Source organism: Scylla paramamosain, chromosome 31 (genome assembly GCF_035594125.1).
Source record: "Scylla paramamosain isolate STU-SP2022 chromosome 31, ASM3559412v1, whole genome shotgun sequence".
NCBI classification, from domain to species: Eukaryota; Metazoa; Arthropoda; class Malacostraca; order Decapoda; family Portunidae; genus Scylla; species Scylla paramamosain.
This window is the reverse complement of record NC_087181.1, coordinates 17,411,500-17,429,709: the sequence shown is the minus strand read 5'-3', so window position 1 is coordinate 17,429,709 and position 18,210 is coordinate 17,411,500. Positions and strand designations below refer to the sequence as shown.

At 37.1% G+C, this 18,210-nt stretch overlaps 1 protein-coding gene across 1 annotated transcript in view; it reads right to left on the bottom strand.

Moving 5' to 3' along the window:
• Positions 1–255: 255 nt before the first annotated feature.
• The window catches only part of LOC135088764 (uncharacterized), a 46,191-nt gene continuing 28,236 nt past the window's right edge, over positions 256–18,210 (bottom strand). The window contains exons 2-6 of the mRNA XM_063983772.1: positions 13,724–13,926; positions 9,732–9,867; positions 5,452–5,585; positions 2,540–2,762; positions 256–1,166 (exon numbers count right to left, since the gene is read on the bottom strand). Coding sequence (XP_063839842.1) covers positions 1,093–1,166; positions 2,540–2,762; positions 5,452–5,585; positions 9,732–9,867; positions 13,724–13,926 — 770 coding nt within the window. The 3' untranslated portion in view covers positions 256–1,092. The remainder of the gene's footprint in view (positions 1,167–2,539; positions 2,763–5,451; positions 5,586–9,731; positions 9,868–13,723; positions 13,927–18,210) is intronic.

Here is an 18,210-nt window from a genome sequence, read left to right as displayed (position 1 = left end):
ATGCAGAGTGTTTTATATATGCTATCGTAGTTCACTGATTTCGGAAGTATATATATAAAAAAAACCTAAAACAAAAAAAGTCCAGCCTACAGAATTTCAGTAGGCATAACATATAATTTTTCATTCGTTTTTTTGTATGTATTTCTATTTTCACCATATTTTCACCAGTTCCTCAGGTCACCATGTCACTCATTCAGTCTCAGGGCAGCGAGGTCACCAGTGAGGTCACCAGTGAGGAGGTCACCAAGAGGTCGTTTTTTTTTTTTTACTTTTTTTTTTTTTTTTTTATCCCACTTGAAGCAGCATCACCATTAATATACCGCCATGAAGCTAGAATGCACCATACTGTCACCATCACTCCCCTCCTTGTCACCACTTGCTGATGGTGATGATAGTGAGAGTGTGGTGAAAGTGACGTAAGAGTAATATCACCTCTCTCACCGTCACCATTGCTTTAGTAAGTGGTGATAGTAGTGATGGTGATGATCTGTCACCATTATTCACCATCATCACCACGCACCATAATAGCAGTGGTGGTGGTGGTGATGCTTAAGGTCTTACACCATATCATCACTAAAACTAAAGTGATAGTGATGTTAGATGATTCATAGCTCCTGTCACCATCATATCACCATACTTAAGGCAGTGGTGATGACAGGAAATAAGAATGAACAGTCATCACTATCACTTCAATTATGGCGATTCGTAATGTTTTACAACACCATATCATCACCATAACTGAAATGATAGTGATGACAGATTTCTTAACCCCCATCACCATCATATCACCACATCTAAGGCAACCGTGATAACAGGTGATGACTGAGACCTCATCACCATCACCACTATCACCATTATCACCACCACAGAACATAATAGTGATGACAAGGAGAGGGATGACAGTGTAAAGATTTATGGCACCATTGAAAACCCGTCACCACACGTCTCACCACCACCACAAGAAATAGAGAAGTGGTGATGGCGAAGGATGGTGAGAGGGGAGGGAGAGAGAGAGGGAGAGGGAATACTGGCACCATATAAGCACCATCACCACCGTAGGCCTTGGAAATGGTGACTAGGGTGTCCATGGTGTTAGTGGCGAGTGGTGAGGGCCAGGAGAAGACTCACCACCACCATCACCACATTCACCACCGCGAGGGAACAACCTGGTGAGGGAGAGAAAGAGAGATAAAGAGATAAAGAAGAAGAGAGTTAAGAGTATTAATATTATCTTAGTTATTAATAGTGTCACCTGTTACAGAGAGAGAGAGAGAGAGAGAGAGAGAGAGAGAGAGAGAGAGAGAGAGAGAGAGAGAGAGAGAGAGAGCTAAATCTAATTACCGTGAGACAAGAATGAATGTACTTTACAGATACCCAAAAGAGAGAGAGAGATAGACAGATAGATTACACAGACAGACAGAATGATGGATAGAATGACAGACAGACAGACAGACAGACAGATAAACAGAAAAAAAAACACAACAAAAAAATCAAACATTATTTCATCACCTCATATTTAACCCACCTCACCAGTCCTGCCTTTAATCAACCACGCACAGGTAAACACAGAACATTTAAATCACAATGATGCTAAAAACTCACCCATATTCACCTTGATTATCATTTGTCATTACCTGAGATGAGAAAACGTGATGTGCCTTGTTTTGAATTGTTTTTAATGGGAGACTTTACTATTTTTCAGTGACGAGAGGAGAGTGATACCTGTGCACTTAATTTAATGGATTCAGGTGAGTGGTGAGTTCAGGTGTAGAAAGGTACAGGTGATACAGGTAAATCCGAGTACACATTTCAGAAAGTGTGTACATCAGTGTGTTTGTGAGGGATTAGTGTGAGTGTAAAACAGGACGTGGTTTTTTTTGTCTTGTTTGGTGTTGGGATATTGTAAGAGTGGGGTGCGTGCTCTCTCTCTCTCTCTCTCTCTCTCTCTCTGGTGTAGGTTCTTAGATAAAAATTTCTAAATAGTTCAGCTTTTCCATTACGTTTATGAGAAAGCGCTCTCCCACGCACACACACACACACACACACACACACACACACACACACACACACACACACACACACACACACACACACACACACACACACACACAAAAACCAAACAAAAACAAGAATTTAAACAAACGACAACAATCATATAAAGAAAAAGAAAACTAGAACAATGAATCACAAAAACACACACGAAGTACATTTTTCTCCCCTTTCCCTCACACACACACAAACACAAACACACACACACACACACAAACACACACGAAAGAAAAAAAAAAAGGAGAACGGACTACAAATTTAAGCAACCACGATCATAAAGACACATCTATAGAGAGAGAAAGAAAAGACTCGATCAGAGGAAAAAAAAAAAAATCTAACACACACACTTAAATAAAAACACACCAAAACACACACACACACACACACACACACACACACACAGAAAGAGAATACAAACTTAAATAACAACGATCATAAAGAAACCCAACCACACACACACACACACACACACACACACCTTTACACTCACCACTAGCATCATGGCCCAAACTGAGAGGGCTCCGAGGCGCCACAATGCCCTCATGGTGAGCCTCCTTGCGGTAGAGTGGATGCAGAGAGGCGGAGCAGCGTAATGCCAGTCGACCGTCCGGGAAGTGCCACTCTTGGGCGTTGAAGCGAAGTCCTAGGCGGGAGGCGACGCGGCCCTCGGCGTCTGGGTGAGGGTGATACTCCACCAGGTAGTCCTGCGGCGCCTGTGGGAGGAGGAAGAGGTGGTGTAGGCGTGGGAGGAAGAAGAAGAGTAGGAGGATGATGTGCTGGAGGTGGTACGTATGTGAGGAAGGTGGAAAAGATATGTGTAGGTGGAAGAGATAGAGGAGGTGTAGGTGTGTGTGCGTGTGTGGGTGTGTGTAAAACGTTATGTAGTTTCAAATGACGAGGAGGAATAGTGAAGAAGAAGGTGCAGAAGGAGGAAGACGAAGAGGAGGAGGAGGAGGAGTAGAAGAGGAAGGGAAAGTAAAAAAAAAGGAGGAAGAGGAGTAAGGAAAGAGGACAAGGAAGACAAGAAGTGGAAGAGGAGTGAAAATTTTAAGAAAGAGGAGGAAGAGGAGTAAGGAAGAAACAAGAGTAGGAGGAGGAGTGCAAGAGAAGGAAAGGTATAAGATTGAGAGGAAGGAGGAGGAGGAGGAGGAGGAGGAGGAGGAGGAGGAGGAGGAGATAAAAGTGGTGATAGAGGGCTGGAGGAGAAGGAGGAGGAGGAGGAGGAGGAGGCGTTGTTATGATTGTTTAGGTAAAAGGAGGAGGAGGAGGAGGAGGAGGCTGAGTAGAGGAGGTTCTTATGGTGTTTTGTAGGATAAAGGAAGAAGGAAGAAGAATGGAGGAGGAGGAGGAGGAGTTGAGTTGTGAAGCGAAAGAAATAAGGGAGGAAAATGCAAAACGGTGAAGGAAAGAAAGGAAGGAGGAACGAAAAATGGGGAAAAAAATATCAGAAAGGATATAGAATGAAGGAGAGGGAAGGGAAAAAAAATGGGAAGGAAGGGAGCAGAAAATTGCGAAGCGCGATGAATAAATAAGAAAGACACGAAGGAAAAATGGAATTATGGAAGGAGGAAGGAAATGAAATACGCGGAAGAAGAAGAAAAATGACTGGAAAAAAAAGACAATTACGGCGAAGAGAGAAAGAAAAGGAAAATAAAATAGTGAAAAAAAGGACACGGGAAGGACAAAGAGATGAGGAGGTGAAGAGAGAAACAAAAAAAATGAGGAGGAGGAGGAGGAGGAGGAGGAGGAGGAGGAAGAAAGAAGAAGAAGAAGGAGAGGATGTTATAAGGATACATATATATTAAATAACACCAATTTGGATCGAAGTAAAAAAAAAAAATCGATAAAATTTTAGCAAGGAGGAATAACAGTACTAAGAACGAGAGGTGAGACATGGAAGAAAACGGGAGCGGAGACATGAAAGAAAACGGAATAAGAGGGGGCATGGTGGCATAGAAAACGAGAGGAGGGTAGACTTGGTATCACAGAAAACGAGAGGAGGGGAGGCATGGAAGAAAACGGGAGATGGGTAGGTATGGTAGCACAGAATATAGAAAACGAAAGACAGGGAGGCAAAGAAAACGAGGAGAGGGGAGGGGCGTTAGTATTTGCTCCTTTGTAATTCAAGAGGAACTATGGAAGGAAAATGTAGAAATAAATAAATGAATAAAAAAGTGACGAATAAAATTAATGAATAAATTAATAAAAAAAGCGTACGAACTTCACAGGAATTTACCGCCAAGACAATAGTGAAAAAATAGTAGAAGGTAATAAAAATAAAAGCTTCAAGTTGTTTATTTCGCAAGTAAAAATAACAGAATAAAAAAAAAGCGAAAAAGTAAAATGTCATCAAAAACAATGCTGCTTTTTCTTTTCTTTTTTTTCTTTTTTTCTATATTTAAATTCAGAGACAGAGTTACAGTTAAAGCATTACTAAAAATGGTGAGATAAAAAGGAAAAGAAATAAAAAAAAAAAGAAAATCAAAGCTATAGAAGAAACAGACTGAATAATAGAAAGCCGAAATTAACAAGACTAATAATGGCAAGAGAAATATTTTTTACACTCATTAATACGCAAGTGAAAATATAATTCATGAAGTTAAAGAAGAACAAGAGGAAAAAAAACATTAATTGTAGAAAATCACTAACAGACCGGATGGAAATTAAGATAAATAATTAAAAACAAAAACAATGAAAATAAAAGAAAAGATCAAAGTGAATAATGGAAAAAAAAATGAAAAACGAAGCACTCACCTCACACAACCTCTACGTTATCAATGTTAATTAAAAAAAATCAATAAAATGTTAGAAGCTGCAAGAAGCCATCAGGCCTACACGTGGCAGTTCCTGTGCAAGACAAGCCCACCTGTTCTCTCCAGTCGCTCACATCTATAAATTTGTCTAATCTCTTAACCCTTTGACTGCCACTTGGTACACCTTTCCCTAATTACCAATCACTCTGAGACATCTTAATTTGCTCTACTGGGAAGAAATTGCAAAATACATTCTTTTTTCATCGCTAACTTTCTTGTAGATGCTTATAAAGATTTCACGCGCTGCTTCTGCTGCTGATAATTGTTTCATGTCGCAGGGAAAGGGTTAAAGTCTCCTGTTCACTAACTAACAATCTGATTACTGAGTCCAAAATCCTAATCCCTGAATATAACAACCTGATTACTAACAACCTGATCAGTAACTAACAACTCAATCACTGAGTATAACAAGCTATTTACTAACAACCTGATCAGTGACTAACAACCTAATCACTGAATATAACAACTTATTTACTAACAACCTGATCAATGACTAACAACCTAATCACTGAATTTAACATGATTATTTCATCTAACAACCTCACGGACTTCATCCCATTCAACCAGTAACCATTAAGATGAGACTCACCTGCTGATCATTGATGTACCAGGTGAGGGTGGTGGCTGGGATGGATTTAGGAGCCTCGCAGGTAAGGTTAACCACCTCACCTGTCCTGTACTGCTCCTGCCCTCCCTGCACTTTGGGCCCCCCGTCTGGAAGCTCTGCAAGGGAGGCGGAGGAAGCGGTTAGGTTTCGTTAGGTTAGGTTGGGTTTGGTTATGTTAAGTTAGGTTAGGTTTAGTTTAGTTTAGTTAGGTTAGGTTAGGTTAGGTTAGATTATATTTGATTATGTTTGGTATAGTTAGGTTTGATTAAATTAGGTTAGGTTCTAGGTTTGGTTAAGTTAGGTTTGATTAGATTAAGTTAGGTTAGCTCTAGTTAGATTAAGTTAAATTAGGTTAGGTTTAGTTTAATTAGGTTATGATGTCAAATATAAAGCAGAAATATAAAGGCTAAGTGTTGCAGTTTGAAAGTTATTGTTGTTAGTATTGGTGGGGGATACTATTGTTGTTGTTATTGTTGTTGTTGTTGTTGTTGTTGTTATTGTTGTTGTTGTCGTCGTGGCCATAGATGAACGAGTGTCTAATGGTGCATATACACGTATTAGTTAATTAAGTGTAAGTGTACAGTTGTGAATGCCTAATTGTAATGGTGTAGTTTTAATTGTTAACTGAAAAATATTAAGTGTGTAGTGAAATTGTTAACTGAAAAATGTTAAGTGTGTGAGAAGTGCCGGGGATCAAATGAGAGTGTGAAGTGATGCAGAGAGAGAGAGAGAGAGAGAGAGAGAGAGAGAGAGAGAGAGAGAGAGAGAGAGAGAGAGAGAGAGAGAGATTGCGTTGTCAGTCAGTCCGGGGCGCTGTCCTTTGCTCTGAGGTTAATCCAGGCAGTTCCGTAGGTGTGTTATTTACTGGATGTGTTTGAAGCGACATTACACATATCAGATTTCCTTGTGGAGTCGTGATCTATTTAATTTGTGTGTATTTTTTTTTTTTTTTTTATTTATTCATTCATCTGTGTACGTCTCGATGTATGTAGACGCGTGTGTTATTTTTTGTTTTTGTTTTTTATCTATTTTATTTTTATTTTTTTAGTGATGAGTTATTTATGTTTCGTTATTCATTTGTTTGTTCTTGTGTTTACGTGTTCAGTCTCTTATTTGCTCAGTTTTATTCATTTATTTATTTATTTATTTTATTTTATAGAATGGTGATTTATTTATATATTTCTTTCTTTCTCAGTGTGTTTATTTATAACCTTGTATTTTTTTTTTCACTCACAGATTGTTATTTAATCATTTATTTCGTTATAGAGTTTGCTTTATACCGTAGGATCGTGTCATTTGCTCTTTGTGTATTTTTCATAATATCATCTTCGTATTTCCATTTATTTATTGTTGTATTTATCATGGTTTTCATTTGTTCATTTATCTACCTGAATATTTGACTTATTTTCCAGTTATTATTATTATTATTATTATTATTATTATTATTATTATTATTATTATTATTATTTATTTATTTATTTATTTATTTTACATTATCATTTCTTTCTAACTTCCTTATCTGTTTTTTGTATATCTTTATCTCCTCCTGTGTAATATTCATTGATTATTCAATTTGCATATTATAACTCTTTATCACGTTGCCATCTTCTTATTAATTGACATGTCTGTTATTTCTTATTCATCATTCTATTTCTGTATTCATTTCTTTATCCATCTTTTTCTTTGTCAGTTGTGTTTATCGTCAATTGTCTATTTAGTTTCCTTTTCATTCTATATTTATTCTTTTTTTTTCATTTTGTCCACAGATTTGATTGCCTATTTCATTATCTACTTCACAAGTTTATTTTTTCAATTACACATTTAATTTAACATTCAATAACATTCGTATCTTATCATAAACTTATTTCCTTGGTATATTGTTCTACCTAAAATACTCCCATGCTATTTATTGTTATTTTACTTATTTATTTCATTTTGTTTCTATACACGTTTTCATTCATTTCGCATTAAAGTATCTATCGTGTTTCATATCAGCTGATTTTATAAGTTATCTTCGTGCGTCCTTCCAGTGTTACTCTCAGGATGCTTTTTGCGTGTCTTCCTCTCTGAGTTCCATCTCTCCCTCATTCTTTCGTGGTGCTGGCGACTAATTAACTGGTTGCTTAATTGACTCGTTCATTGCATTAACTGGGGTGGGTTTGTAAACAGCGCATCATTATGTCAGGAGGGTATTTGTCTCCATGAGAGAGAGAGACAGAGAGAGAGAGAGAGAGAGAGACTGAAATATCACCACCTACATAATTACACTAAACATAACCTACTAAATAAATAAGTAAATAAATAAATAAATAAATAATTGTATCAACCAATCATGCTAATATTAACACAACGAGGCTGGGTGCAGGAGTGAATGACGCAAGACTATTAAGAGAATCACTAGTACACACAGGATGAAAAGTCACGCCACGGCTTTCACCATTATTCTCGTGCGGTGAGTGAAATGAAAAGAAAACGTTATTGTGACCTGACCATGAAAGTTAGTGCAACCTGTATCATCATTCCTAGCGGTGGCTTTGCATTGGCTAACGGTTTTGGCCAATCAACATTAATACAGCATAAGAGGATGATGTTATATTACAATACACGTCCTCTTAGCGGCTTTTAATGTGATGGTGTTTGGTCCTCGTTCAGAATGCTGATACATTTGTTTACACGGACAGGGAAAGAGAGAGAGGGAGAGAGAGAGAAAGAGAGAGAGAGAGAGAGAGAGTGTGTTTGATGATAATTATGTGATTTCCCCTGCCTTGTTTAACCCTTTGACATTTGATACATCTTTCCTGAATTACTATTAATCGTTCTGAGACATCTTTACTTGTTCTACAGCCACCTATAATCTTTCAACTGGGTACAAACTGCAGAATTTGTTTTTTTATTCCCTATCTTTCTTGTAGATGCTTATAAAAATTTCATGCGTTACTTCCGGAGCTGTTAATTGTTTCGTATCGCATTGAAAGGGTTAAAAAGGCTGGTTTCAATGTCCTTCACTCTTAAATTGGCTTAAATTGCTTATTTTTACTATTATAGAAGAATTTTATAGAAGTTTTATATTAGTTTTATTGTATCCACGCTTGAATTGGCTTTTCTTTAGTGCTCTTTATTTTTTTATTTTTTGGTTTTATAGAAAGGTCTTATAGAAGATTTACAGAAGTTTTATATAGAGGTTTTATGGAAGAGTTTCAATGTTCCTTCACGCTTGACTTAGGTTTTGTTTACTATTCTCTATTTTTACTTTAACAGAAGAGAGAGACACTTAACGGGCTTTTTCTCCCTTCTGAATTTGTTTTTGCCCTCACATCTTCTCTCCTTGTCTATGCAAAGAAAAAAAAAAGAAAAAAAAGGCATTTAAGAGACGTAAGAAACAGACGTGTTAAAAAGTTGTGGATGGCTGTGGAGAAAAATATAATAATTTGTCAAGCGGTGAAATGGTTAATGTAAACAGTCTTTTGAAGTCACAGGAACTACTGATTTATACATGAGGCGGCTTTGTACATTAATTTCCCCATCTTTTTCCTGTCCATCCTATAAAAGCTAGTGGCACTGAAACATATTCTGGTTTAATCGCCCAACATGAATCAGTAAAGCATAAATAAATAATAATAAAGCCGGGCAAATAAGCTGACTTCTCGGAAACTCATTTTACTATTTACTGTGTCCCTCAGTATTATGCTCTTAACTTGCTATAAACTTATACTGTAGCGTAAATAAAGTACACACAAGTAAATAAGAACATAAGGGAAGGTTTAAGAAGTCAATAGGCCTACATGTGGCAGTCCTTTCATAAAATCTAAATACCTTTATCCAACTATCATCCCTGTCTTTAAATTAATCTTGTCTTTCAAAGCTTCTTACTGACTTGGCATCAATGATCTTATTCCTGAGCCTTTCCCAGTCATCTGCCAGTCTGTTTGAGGGTCAGTTTCTTCCTATATCCCATTTAAATCTAACGTCATCAAGCTTGGTTATATTTCTCCTTTGACTTCCGCCTTTTTAAACTTTTCTCTTCGTTCCGCCTGTTGCAGGTGGACTGAGGCGTTATTGATAGAAGCATTGAAGTGTAGTAAGAACATCACTCTCTCTCTCTCTCTCTCTCTCTCTCTCTGTCTCTCTCGTGTCTTTTAAGCTTAGTTCTTTATATTTTACTCATTTTTTTTACAACAACAACAACAACAACAACAACAACAACAACAACAACAACTACTACTACTACTACTACTACTACACACACACACACACACACGTACCGTACACCATGAGGGTTGAGGACTTGACGAGTGTCTTGAAGAGCGGCGCCTCCGTCAGCACCTCACATTTGTAGCGGCCCGCGGTGTCCAGCGTGACGCCCTTCAGAGCCACGTGCTGGGCGCTGCTCTTCTCCGTCTGTGGGGGGGAGGGAGGGGAGAAGAGTGTCACGTGGTTAGCTTTGTTTACTTATTTATTTTCATTACCATTGTTTATTCAGTATTTATTTATTCGTTATTATTATTTTTTGCGAATTTGGTCAAGGGCAATATGAGAGAGAGAGAGAGAGAGAGAGAGAGAGAGAGAGAGAGAGAGAGAGAGAGAGAGAGAGAGAGAGAGAGAGTCCAGTCAATATGTTGCTCCCCAAAAAATCATTATAGATTCCAGGAGGTTAGTTCACGTTGAGTTGTTTTCTTGAGTTTTAAATTCGTTAACTGCTAAAAATAACGTAAAAGTTTGTATATTGGAGATTAATTCATAAATAGTTCCTTGTTTTCTTCTCTTCGTATTTTTTATATTTTCTTTTATGTATTTTTATAGTTAATCTTGTTTCTTTCTTTGTTTCTTTATTTCATTATTTTTTTATACTTATTTTCTCTATTCGTTGATTTATTCATACATTTGTTTTTGTTGTAGCATTTGTTTAATTTTTTATATATATTTCTGATCCGTAGCTTGTGTGTGTGTGTGTGTGTGTGTGTGTGTGTGTGTTATTTATTTATTCATTCCTCCATCTGTCATATATTATTTCTTTATCTCTCTCTCTCTCTCTCTCTCTCTCTCTCTCTCTCTCTCTCTCTCTCTCTCTCTCTCTCTCTCTCTCTCTCTCGTGTTGTTGTTGTTGTTGTTGTTGTTGTTGTTGTTGTTGTTGTTGTCATTTGTGTGTGTGTGTGTGTGTGTTGAACCTGCTTTGCTTCGTGGCCACACTGCATCCTTTCATTCCAGTGTGAGTGATATCAGAGTCTGGCTGGTGTCGTGCTTCCATCAGGTTACAAGTTGGTGCAAAGTTACTAGTGGAAAAAGTTAAACCGTGAAGGAATTCGTTTTTTTTCTGTCTTCGCCTTTCTTTTTCACCATTATTCAGTGTCCATTTTTGATTACGTGTGTATATTTTGTATGTGTGCATTTTCTCTTTTTATTTCTGTGTGTGTATTTTTTTAAAAGTTCATTCTCTCTCTATGGCTTTATTTATTCATTTTTTTATTGTTTTTTGTGATGTACTGGTAAAGATTCGAGTGTGATACGTTAAAAACTCCGAAATGTTGAAAGTGGTGCGTATGAAAAGAATGAAAATCGACTTGAAATAGCTAGAGAATATTTTGCATTTCATTGGTAGGTTTTTTTATTGATTTGTTTATCGGTTTATTCATTTGGTTGTTGTTGTTGTTGTTGTTGACATTTTTGGTGGTCCTGCAGTATTAAACCTCTGAGCATGATACAATACAGCACATTTCTGATTATTGTGATTTATTTATTTTTTTTAGGATATCATTACTTTCATATTCTAAAATGTTTTGCCTTTTCATCAGTGGAATTATGATGTAGTGTGTTCCTTTTGTCCATTTTATTCACGTGCTGTCAGTCTGTCTGCATTGTGACCTGACCACATCCAACATTAACGGAGAGAATAACGTCGGTCTGATATAAAGAATATTTTTGCCCTGTCAGTGAATATTGCTGCGATTTCCATTTGTTGGTTTCGTCCACTTGTCACTCTGTCAGCGTCGTGAACTGAACGCATGACAGATCTGCAGGGCGAGGCGCAGGAAGTGTTACAGATATAGAAAAAAATAAAAAAAATGAGTGTTTTAAAAGTTGCTCGTCTGTGTTGTCAAAAAATTTTGGATTATTTCAGAATTACGCCAGTCTGTCTCCGTGGCCGGCCAAGTTGCGTCGTGAGAGTAACACTGCATGCTTCATTCCTACTTGCGTCACTACTGTTGCTGTTGTTGTTTGGGTGTGGAGATTGGTTGGTTAGTTTTGAAACATAGCTAGCGGCGGTAATGACGTGTCTATCAGCGAGGTATATCAGTGTTGCCAGTATGAAATACACTTGTCAGAAATACTTGGTTTCTTCTGCCAGGGACGGGCAGGCGTGGTTGTGTGACTTTACCGATTCATTTGATTTCTGTCGTCCTTGCTTAAGTTTATGAATTTATGTATAATTTTTTTTGTTTTGTTTTGTTTTGTTAGGTCTCAGGTTTTTTTGTTTTGTTTTGTTTTCCTGAATCCTGTGAACGGAATCTTTACCCTTTGTGCATGTTTGCTGTGCCTCTGCGTCTTGGGATTTCTGCTTTGTACTCTTTTTATTTATATGTTTATTTATTTATTTATTTATTTATTTATTTATTTACTTATTTATTTATTTATTTATTTATTATTATTATTATTATTATTATTATTATTATTATTATTATTATTATTATTATTATTATTATTATTATTATTATTATTATTATTATTCGCTTAAAATTCTCAACTTGAACTTCAGTTTTAAGTAATTTCAAATGTCTCAAAACATCGTAGGTGCTTCTTTCCTAATATATATATATATATATATATATATAGAGAGAGAGAGAGAGAGAGAGAGAGAGAGGAGAGAGAGAGAGAGAGAGAGAGAGAGAGAGAGAGAGAGAGAGAGAGAGAGAGAGAGAGAGAGAGAGAGAGAGAGAGAGAGAGAGAGAGAGAGAGAGAGAGAGAGAGAGAGAGAGAGAGAGAGAGAGACTCAAAGAATAGTTCTCTGTATAAACTAAATAACAAAAATTAACGTAGCACTTTTAATTATGAAGAAAACATCTCTTACAATTTTTTACATAAATATTTCTCCGTCTGAGCCGTCACTTCGCGTTGTTTTACATTAATTATTCTGTCCATTTAGACAAACTCGTTAAAACCACTCTTCCTTTTACGTAAATTACCATTCTGCATCAGAGCAGAATCATAAAGATCACCTCTTTTTGTTCTTTTGTCTCATACTTTACTAATCATCCTTTATCTAGACAAAACACTAAAATTTATTCCAGGCGCTGTTCTCTTCCTTGATTTGGCGGGTGCCTGAACTTCTCCCGGCGAGTGACACGCGCTGAGTGATCTGGTATTTTAGCCGCCTGACGTGGCCAGTCATTTCTCGGCGAGCGCTGGCCGGCTCTTCTCGCCGCTCGCGCCCTGACGGAACTGATATTATTTAGTGCTCCATTTTAGTTCCTGTTACAAATCCCTCACCAGATCTGGCCGGCGTGTTTAGTCCTCATTCTCTTCTCTGGCTTTCCTTACTTATATATATATATATATTTTTTTTTATTTTACTTTTTTTTACTGGTAGTCTTTCACATGATTTCTTTTCTCTTAACTCGACATTTTTATTTACTTTCTTTACTGATATTTACTTTCCTTCAATTCTATTTCTTTTTGTATTCTCATTTGTTGTTATTACTTTTTGTTATTGTTATTATTTTTACCCCCTTAATATTTTTTTTATTTGTCTTTTTTCTCTCTTTCTTCTTAACATTATTTACTTTCCTGGTGTCTTTTATTGTCCTTCATTTATATTTGTTTGTTATTCCTATTTTTTTTACATTTTTTTTTCTTTTACTTCCATTTAATTTCTGCACCTCTCATGTTTCCCGCCTTCACTTTTCTCTCTCTCTCTCTCTCTCTCTCTCTCTCTCTCTCTCTCTCTCTCTCTCTCTCTCTCTCTCTCTCTCTCTCTCTCTCTCTCTCCTCCTATATTAACTTCACTTTTCCTTCAACAGTGTTACCTTCCCCTCCCTCCCTTTTATCTCAGACCTCCCTTGTCTCTCTCATTCTCTTGTATCACCTTATAGTAATCATTAGTCAGTTAATCAGTCAGTTAATCAGTCGGTCGGCCAGTTAGTCTATCAGTCAGTCAAGTAAATAATTCATTCAGTCGATCAGTCAGTCAGTCAGTCAGTCAGTCAATCTATCAACCAGTCACCCACGCACCCACTCACCCACCCACTCTTGCAACACTTACATCCACCGTCACGCCCTTGAAGGGGAAGGCTTGCTTGGGCGGCTTCTCGGCGGGCACGTAGCGATAGAACTCACGCCCTGCCTTGTACCACTTGACGGAGTATAGACGGTCCTGCGCGAGATCGAATTGGCACGTTAGCATCACCTCCCCGCCTCGCACCGCCCACTCCGGCACGTGGAATCGGATCCATTTAAGCGCTGATCCTGCAAGTGGGTGGAGAGACAGCGTGTCATTTGAGAAAGGTCAAGTAAAAAGTGGCAGAATTCTGATGCTGTTTGAAGCTTAAAAAAAGGGAATTGTGTGTGTGTGTGTGTGTGTGTGTGTGTGTGTGTGTGTTTTCTGGGTATAATCTGAAATGGATGTCGGGAATAGAATGTAAGAATATTGAGTTGAGTTGGATGAGATGTGTGTGTGTGTGTGTGTGTGTGTGTGTGTGTGTGTGGGTGTGTTTTGATGAGTGATTCTATGAAAGGGAAGAAGTAAAAGTGGTTTTATTTAAGTTAGGAGGTTGAATGAAGTGAAAAGAGAATTTAATTGGAATTGTGTGTGTGTGTGTGTGTGTGTGTGTGTGTGTGTGTGTGTGTGTGTGTGTGTGTGTGTTACTGGGAATGATCTGAAATATGCCGGAAGAGAGTGAAATAAGACTAATTGAAATAGGAAGAGATATGTGTGTGTGTGTGTATGTGTGTGTGTGTGTGTGTGTGTGTGTGTGTGTGTGTGTGTGTGTGTGTGTGTGTGTGTGTGTGTGTGTGTGTGTGTGTGTGTGTGTGTGTGTGTGTGTGTGTGTGTATGTGTGTTTAAATGCCTGATTTGAATAATGTGTGCTCTTAAGTTAGGAGATAAAATGATGAAAAAATATGTTGAGCTAGATAAGGAAATGTATTTTTTGGTGTGTATTTTTATGAAGGGAAGAAGAAAAATGCGGATCTACTTACGTCAAGAGACAAAAGGGAAGAGAAATGGGTCTTTTAATGTGTGAATCTATTGGGGAGGAGAAAATTTAAACGTGATTTTACTGAGAGGTGAAAAGGAGAATGATAGGGTGAAGGAATAAGAAAATAGTGTTTTGATCATATTAAAGAGAATAGGGTACTCCTCTTTTTTTTATCTTACGAGGGAAAAGGGAGATTATATATTGAAGTATGAAGAGAAGCATGATTTAAATTACTAATCCTGTGGGAAAACGGACAAAATTAAGTTTGATTTTTACTTCACAAGAGTGCAGCTAAGAAGGGAAGTACGTGTATCTAATTATGTGGGGAAAGAGAAAAACAAGATGAAATTTTACTTAGGAGACAAAACAAAAGGGAGAATACAAATTAAAGTAGGAGTAAAAGAGGTGAACTGAAAATAAAAGAGTGAATTAGGAAGAAAGGAGTGTTAGTATAATGTCAAATTCTGTGCACGAATAATAATAAATGGAGGTAAAATTTTACTTAGAAAACAACAAAAATGGGAGAATACAAATTAAGTAGGAAGAAAAAGAGGTCAGAAGGAGCATAAAAGAGTGAAGAAAGAAGAAAACTCTGTGGGAAAAGTGAGGAATAGAGTTTGAATTTTACTAAGAAGGAAAAGCTAAAACTAGAAATTGAAGAAGAAAGATAAAAGTGCGTTTGAAAATTGAAGAAGGAAGATGAGAGTATTTAAAGTCTAATTCTGTACAAGACGAGAAAGTGGATACCATTTCATTTAAGTTAGGAGGCAAAATCAAGGACACAGGAATGAAATAGGAATGCAGGTGTGTATTTTACGTGTGATACAACAGAGAAGGAGAGAAATTAGGTATGATTTAACCTCTAATTCTGTGGAAGAAGAGAAACTGCACACCATTCCATTTAGGTTACGAGGTGAAAGGAAGGGTACAAGAATGAACATAAAAGCAGGTGTGTGTTTACGTGATTCAATAAGAAAGGAGGGAAGTCAGGTGTAATTCTACTTAGATTACGAGGTTGAAAGGTAGAATAATATGCTGCAATAGGAAGACAAGTGTGTGTTTTTACCGAGTGATTCAATAGAGATAAGTTAGGTGTGTTTCGCATGAGATTCAATAGAAAGAAGGGAAGTTAGATGTGATTTTACTTAGATTACGAGGTGAAAATAAGGATAATGCGCTGAAATAGGAAGGCAAGTGTGTGCTTTACGTATGATTCAATAGGGAAGGAGAGAAGTTACGTGGGTGTGACTGTACTTAGGTTTCGAGGTTGAAAGGTAGAATGATTTGCTGAAGTTGGAAGGCAAAGGTGTCTTTTAACGTGTAATTCTACGAAAAAAAAGAAAAAAAAAACGAAAAAAAATAGTCGTGATTGTCAGGAAAAGTGAAAAAAAAAAAAATACTCAGATTATGAGGTTGAAAGATTAAATAACATACAGACATCGGAAAGCAAAGATGTATTTTTCCTATGACTACAGAAAAAGCAAGAAAATAAAGGATACTTTTACTCGGGTTACGCGGCAAAGGGGAGGATGCTAATTTGAGACGGAAACGGAAGTGTGTGCCTCAACATCTAATATTCTAGTGATGGGGGACAGAAGGGTGACGTGGCTAGGTAATCACGCATCCCGGACCGTGATTGGATGTGTGTCAGGGAGCCAAGGAGGAGTGCAGAGTGCCTTTACATTTCAGGGCGTGGTTTGAAAGGAGTGATAGACAGAACGTGTGATTTTGTATAGGGCCTGACAGATTGATGGACAGAAAAATAGACAGACAAATAGAGATTACCAGGAACTTATAATTTTGTATAGGTCGTGACAGATTGATGGACTGACCAATAGACAGACAGAGAATATACGTGATTTTATTTACTATAGGTCCTGACAAAGATGGACAGGTAGACAGACAATGAGTATATATTAGACGCATAGAAATATATAGACGGAGAAGTGAAGAGACGGACAGACAGATAACACACACACAGGTAGGCAGACAGAAAGACAGCTAGATAGGAAAACCATCAAATAGATACAGAAAAAAAAAGGAAATTACATAGACAGACAGAGAAAAAGATAAACAGTGTACACAGAAGACTCATAAACACGTACAGAAAGACAAGAAAACAGACGCACAGACAGGTAAGACAAATAGCTAAACAGAAATAATGGAGAAAAAAGAAAAACAAACAGGTTGAAAAAAAATAGACAGAAGCAATAGGTGAAATAGAGAAAGAAAAAAAAACGAGGGTAGAATAGACAGACGGATGAACAAAAGACAAAATAAAAAGACAGAAATAAACAAGCAGAAAATAATAAATGGAAAAAAAAAAGAAAACGAAAGAAAATAATGACCACCAAATGAAAAAAAACACGAACAAAGACCAAAAAAATATAAAAAAGACAGAAAAAATAAACAAACAAACAAAAAAAAGAACAGGAGACATAGAAAGACCCAGAAAAAAATATATATATACAAAAAAAATAAAAAAAACTGACGCAACTTTTGATGCTATGAAGACGAAAATAGCCAGTAAGATGAAGTGGATAAGGGAAGCTTCTAGTGGCTTTAAGAAGAGGAATGGCCGTTAGGAGGGAAGAACAGGATGAGTAAATGATATAAGCTATAATTTTCTGTGGTAAGAATAGCTCATGTTCTCAAAGGTAGATGGGAAAATTAAATGTTGTGAGTAGACAGGGTGGTGTTAAGAGATTGCCAATTGTTATAGAGATGGAGAAGGAGATGAAAGGGAGGGGAGGAAAGGACGAAGCAGTGAGGGAAAGAGCTTTGCGGATGAGGGTGATAGGAGGGGAGGAGGAAAGCGTAGGTGGGAAATCTGGAGAGGGAAAAAACAAAAAGAGAAGGAAAGTGAGGAAATAGGAAGAAACGAGGGTAAGTAAATAATTGATGTGTAGAAATAAGAGGGAATAAAAGAGAAAATAGGAAGAAAAAGCGAAGGAAGGAAAGCAAGGAAAGCGGAAATGATAAATGATTAAGAAAAGTAAAATGTGGAGAGAAAGATAAAAGAAAGAAAACGGAAAAGGGAGAACTGAAAAAAGAGTTAGGAAATAATAAATATCTGATGCAGAGAGAGAGAGAGAGAGAGAGAGAGAGAGAGAGAGAGAGAGCAGCTGAATAAACAAAATACAAGTAAAAATGAAAAAAAAACAAGAATAAGAGAAGAAAGACATAAATACATAGAGAAAATAGAAGTATAGTAATTTGTATTTGCTTTTATATATATGTAATTAACTTCAAAGAAAACGGGAAGATGCCTGGCCCGCTGACTGAACACTCGACTCCCTATTGCAAAGATACGTGTTCGATTCCTGGCTGTGTGTCAGTGGCTGCGTGTGGTTGCGTATGTATGTGTGTGCGTGTGTGTGCGTGTGTATGTGTGTGTGTACAAAAGAGGATTTAATTGTTTTGTTTGTTTGGTCGTGTGGCTCTTTGTTGTTGTTGTTGTTGTTGTTGTTGTTGTGGTGGTGGTGGTGGTGATGGTCGTGGTGAAAAGATCGAAGAGAAAGTGTATTTTTTTGTTTCCTCGTGTAGATATTTG